At 38.5% G+C, this 5,860-nt stretch overlaps 1 protein-coding gene across 1 annotated transcript; it reads left to right on the plus strand.

The window, feature by feature from the left end:
• The first annotated feature begins 456 nt into the window (after positions 1 to 456).
• LOC140889072 (uncharacterized) lies at positions 457 to 1,083 on the plus strand. Its single transcript, XM_073296776.1, has 2 exons — positions 457 to 658; positions 755 to 1,083. Exons 1-2 carry the CDS (start codon positions 457 to 459, stop codon positions 1,081 to 1,083), a joined length of 531 nt encoding a protein of 176 aa, XP_073152877.1.
• The last annotated feature ends 4,777 nt before the right edge of the window (positions 1,084 to 5,860 follow it).

The following is a 5,860-nucleotide window of genomic DNA, read 5'->3' on the forward strand; positions in this document are numbered from 1 at the left end:
GTATCAGAGCTGATGTTACTCTTGGACCTATATTGAACTGTAGTGAATGAGCGGGGTAGATCGAGTCTTCTATTCTGATTTATTTATTCTTGAAGCATGTTTATTATCTGAACTAATTTCCAATTTTAAGAATTACATGTTATTTGTTTATTTGATGTGATGGGAAGCATCTCTTGATTGTGACTGAATCAGAACTCGATCTGGCATTATTGTGCTAATCAGAAGAGAACTGAAATATATTTGTTATATTTGAGAATTGAATTGTGTACTAATCTGTTTGATTATAAGATATGCCTCGAAGACCAGTGACTAGACAGACTGGCCCAAATCCGTTGCCAGAACAGGTAGTGATGGAACCGACAGTGCCACAATCAACTGAAGCACCGAGAGTAGAAACGAATAGCGCCACCGATAACAAAAATGCCTAGAAATGAACAGGGTAGTACTTCGAGAGATATGGGGGATATGACTGCGACTCCGATGGAAACTCTGTTGAAACGCTTTCAGTCGTTTAAACCACCAACGCTGAAAGGAACTGAGAACTCCGTGGAATGTGAGAGTTGGATCGAGGATATTGAAGAGTTGTTTGAATCCCTTGACTATGCCGACGATCGTCGAGTTAAACTTGTTATATACCAACTCCATGAAGTTGCCAAAGGTTGGTGGATAGCAACACGAAGAGCATTCGAGCATCAAGGTATGGTCATTACATGGGATATTTTTAAAACTGCTTTTTATCAACGATTCTTCCCAGTGTCTTATAGAAAGGAGAAAGGAGCGGAATTTTCTAGCTTGCAGCAAGGGCAAATGAACATTGAAGAATATGTTGCCAAATTTACGAGTCTGCTGAAATTTGCTCCCCATATAGCAAACAGTGATGAAGCCCAAGCTGACCAGTTTATTAACGGGTTGAATCCTGATGTTTTTACTCTCGTGAATGCAGGACGACCGAATAACTTTGCCGATGCTCTTGATCATGCAAAAGGGGCTGAAGCTGGATTGTTGAGACAACGAGGAGCACCATTTGTGCCAGCACCAGTGAGACAACCCCAAGAACAGCCACATATTCCACCACCACCATGATTTGAAGGAGGAGGTTCTAGTAGTGGTAAGAAGAATTTCTTCAAAGGAAAGATTAAGCATTTTAAGCGTTCTAGAGGTAGTTCATCAATTTTGAGTGGATCCAAACCATTTAAAGTTGGACAGAAGTCTAGTGGTTCTGAGGTGTATTGCACCAAGTGTGGAGGTCTTCATGACAACGACCAGTGTCGAGGAGTGTTTGGTAGTTGTCATATTTGCAATCAGACCAAAAATTTTGCGAGAGTCTGCCCACAGCGGGGTGTTGGAGGTTCACAAGGTGCGGGATCATCAAGACCAGTGGCTCAATCTGCATCTTCTATTCATTCGTTCCAACCACAGACTCAGTAGCAAGGTAGAGGAGGAGGAAGTCAGACTCTGAGTCAACCTCCGAGACATCAATCTAGAGTATTTGCATTGACTGAGGAGCAGGCACAGGCATCACCTGATGATGTGATAGCAGGTAATTGTTCTCTTTGCAGTTATCCTGCTTATGTACTAGTTGATACAGGAGCTTCTCATACCTTTATTTCTGAACAATTTGCGTTATCGCATTCATTACCTGTCGAGTCATTCAGTTACCTGTCGAGTCATTCAGTTAAAAACTGTTCATTACAGTATGACGGTAATGAGATTGAATTAGACTGTATTGTGCTTGGATTATCCGACTTTGATTGTATTATTTGTATAGACATGTTAACCAAGTACAGGGCTACAGTTGATTGTGTTCAGAAGGTTGTACAGTTCAGACCTGAAATGGCTGATGAATGGAGATTTTATGGTAAGGGTTCGAAAGCTCATATTCCTTTTATATATGTTCTATCCATGACACGGTTACTGCAGAAAGGAGCATAGGGTTTTCTTGTATAAGTAGTGGATGTGATGAAATCTAGCCCGAAATTGGCTGATTTGCCAGTGGTTAGTGAGTTTGCTGATGTCTTTCCTGATGAGATTCCAGGATTGCCACCTTATCGAGAGATAGAATTCAGCATCGAACTGATGCCAGGTATGCAACCTATTTCGAAATCTCCCTATCAAATGGCACCAGTTGAATTAAAAGAGTTGAAAGAACAGTTGGAGGATCTATTAGCCAAAGGGTACATTAGATCAAGTGTCTCTCCTTGGGGTGCACCGGTACTTTTTGTATGCAAGAAGGACAGATCTATGAGATTGTGCATCGACTACCGAGAACTAAACAAAGCAACGATAAAGAATCATTATCCTTTACCCCGAATTGATGATTTGTTTGATAAGTTACAGGGTTCTTCGGTATATTCGAAGATTGATTTGAGATCCGGATACCATCAATTGAGGGTAAGAGATGAAGATGTATCGAAAACTATTTTTCGAACGAGGTATGATCACTTTGAATTCATTGTAATGCCGTTTGGTTTGACAAATGCTCCAGCGGTATTTATGGGTCTCATGAATAGAGTGTTTCAGAAATATCTTGATGATTTTGTTATCATATTTATTGACAACATTCTGATTTATTCAAAGAATTTATGGGATCATGCTGACCACTTAAGAAAAGTTTTGAAGAAGTTGAGAGAGGAGATACTGTATGCTAAGCTATCCAAATGTGGGTTTTGGTTGAGACAGGTGGTCTTTCTTGGTCATATTATATTAGGAGATGGTATTTCAGTTGATACAAGCAAAGTTGAAGCAGTGATCAGTTGGAAGAGACCGACATCTGTGCTAGAAATTCGAAGTTTTATGGGCTTAGCAGGTTATTAACGTCGATTTATCAAAGACTTCTCGTCTATTGCAAAGCCTATTACTCAGCTTACACAGAAGAATGCACCATTTGTTTGGTCTGAAGCTTGTGAAGTTAGTTTTCTTGAGATGAAGAAAAGATTGACTACAACACCAGTCTTGACAATCCCTTCAGGTACTGGTGATTTTTTTGTTTATTGTGATGCTTCTCACCAAGGTTTGGGATGTGTTTTGATGCAGAGGGGACATGTTGTTGCGTATGCCTCATGACAATTGAAACCACATGAAGTCAGATATCCAATTCATGATCTTGAATTGGCAGCTATCGTATTTGCATTAAAGATCTGGCGGCATTATCTGTACGGAGAGAAGTTTGAAATATTTTCTGATCATAAGAGTTTGAAGTATCTATTTTCACAATCTGAACTGAACATGAGACAAAGAAGATGTCTTGATCTATTGAAAAACTTTGATTGTGAAATCAAATATTATCCAGGGAAGTCAAATGCAGCAGCAGATGCCCTAAGTAGGAAGGTATGTGCTTTATCCTTATCTACTATAGGTGTATCCAATTTGATTGAAAATTGTTGTATTTCTGGATATATATTTGAGACATATAGGAGACCGATGACAGTATATGCTATCAGTGCTGAGCCTAAATTGTTGATTCGAATTAAAGAAGCATAGAAATCAGACTTCAGTGTTCAGAAATCGATTGAAATGGTCAGATCAGGGCAACAATCTGAGTATGAGGTTAGTACCGATGATGTATTGTATGTGAATAACCGAATTGTTGTTCCATATGTTTTTGATTTGAAACAGCAGATACTGAAAGAAGCTCATAGCAGTATATTCAGCATTCACCCTGGCGGCAAAAAAATGTACAATGACTTGAAGAATCAGTACTGGTGGAAACAAATGAAGTGTGATGTGACTGAATTTGTATCTAAATGTTTGAACTGCCAACGGGTGAAGGCTGAGAGAAAGAATCCTGGAGGTCTATTGCAGAGTTTATCTATTCCTGAATGGAAATGGGATCATATTTCCATGGATTTTGTGACAAAGTTACCATGATCATCACGAGGTTGCGATGCTATATGGGTGATCATTGATAGGCTGACGAAATCTGCATGTTTTATTCCATACCGAATGACTTATCGTCATGATCAAATGAAAGATATCTATATTCGAGAAGTGGTAAGACTGCACGGTGTGACAAAGTCGATTGTATCTGATCGTGATCCCAGATTTACTTCGCACTTTTGGCATAGCCTACAGAAAGCTCTAGGTACGTGCTTACATTTGAGTACAGCTTATCATCCTCAAGCTGACGGACAATCTGAACGAACTATTCAGACTCTTGAGGACATGCTTAGAGCTGTAGTACTTGATTTTGGTACTACATGGCAAGATTCCATATCACTTGTGGAGTTTTCTTATAACAATAGTTATCAGACAAGTATAGAAATGGCTTCATTTGAAGCATTGTATGGGAAGAAGTGTCGATCGCCATTGTATTGGGATGATTTGTCAGAGGTGCCTGAATTGGGATCGGATATGATCAGACAGATGACTGAGAAGGTAAAGTTAATATAGAAGAGAATGAGAACAGCGTAGCATAGACAAGCCAGATATGCGAATGTTCGACGACGATCGCTATCTTTTGAATAGAGGGATAGAGTGTTCTTGAAGATTTCACCATTCAGGGTCACAGTCCAATTTGGCAAGCGAGGAAAGTTATCTCCACGTTTTATCGGTCCGTATTAGATACTCGAGAAGATAGGAAATCTTGCTTATCGACTCGCTCTTCCTACATCTTTATCTGGTATTCATGATGTCTTTCATGTCTCAATGCTTCAAAAGTATCAACCTGACGAGTCTCATATCTTGAAACCTGATGAAGCTGAGTTGGATGAGACTCTTAGCTATTTTGAACAGCCGATTCAGATACTTGATCAAAAGGAAAAGAAACTCCGAACGAAGACCATTCCATTGGTGAAGATTCAATGGAGTCGACATAGAGTTGAAGAAGCGATGTGGGAAACTGAAGAAGATATGAGACAAAGATTTTCCTATATATTCCACTGATGTGAGTTCTTATTCAGTTTTCAGTTACTCTTTCTTCTTATGAGTATACCGACTTCATATCTATACTATTTATGAATTCGAGGACGAACTCATGTCTTATTGGGGGAGAAATGTAAGGCTCGGGATTATTTAATTTAATCCGAGATTATTTAATTTTAATCCGAGTATATTTAATTTGGAAATATTTAGATTTTCAATTTAAATTAAAATATTCTTAAATTATTTAGGATTGAAATTGAATTAAAATAAGGGCCGAGGACTGAATTGCAATTTTTGAAGTTTCAGGGGTTAAATTGCAATTTTATTTGAACATATCTGATTATGAATTGAAGTATCAGCATGTCAACGTGTATTCCTTAAGAGAATTCAGAAAAGTGAACAGAGCACCAAGCCGAGACCTTCTTTTCTCTTTGATTTTCGCTTTTCAAATCATCGTATCTTTTGATCTGGTTGTCCGATTTTAATTCCGAAAATAGCGCGGCGATCCTTAAGATGAGGGCTTCGATTTTACGTAAGTATTATTGTGTTACAGCATTTTTTGAAATCATGTATGTTCAGAGAATCAGAATTCGGTTACATATTCATGTATTTGAGCTTTCCTATCTTGTATGTGCGGAACCGAATCGAAGAACGAAGATCAGTTGTATTTGATATGATTTCCAGCATGTGTTTCGACTTGTATAGCTGATGGTATACTGATTTTTTATGTTAATATGCTGATATATGTGGTGTATGATTGTTGGATCGAAGTCGATATCGTTTCGGTTACCGATTTTCAGTCGCTACGCCGTCGATTGATGATTTTAAGCCGTTTTTATATCTTGTTGCTTGAGATGAGTTTGATATGATGTTTTGCTGCTATATTGAGCTTATATTTACCTTGTTTCAGCCTGTCAAGAGAGTGACGACGTCAAAAAGTTCGATTTCAAATCGAAGAAGAAATTAGCTAGGTTGAGGTTGATTTGTTTGTGCAGATTGA

Source organism: Henckelia pumila, chromosome 3, assembly GCF_033568475.1.
Source record: "Henckelia pumila isolate YLH828 chromosome 3, ASM3356847v2, whole genome shotgun sequence".
Taxonomy (NCBI): domain Eukaryota; kingdom Viridiplantae; phylum Streptophyta; class Magnoliopsida; order Lamiales; family Gesneriaceae; genus Henckelia; species Henckelia pumila.

Coding starts and splice junctions, on each gene's coding strand:
- LOC140889072 (XM_073296776.1), top strand. CDS start 457: ATGGGGGATATGACTGCGACTCCGATGGAAACTCTGTTGAAACGCTTT. Junction 659..754: donor ACTCCATGAAGTTGCCAAAG/GTTGGTGGATAG, acceptor GATTCTTCCCAG/TGTCTTATAGAAAGGAGAAA.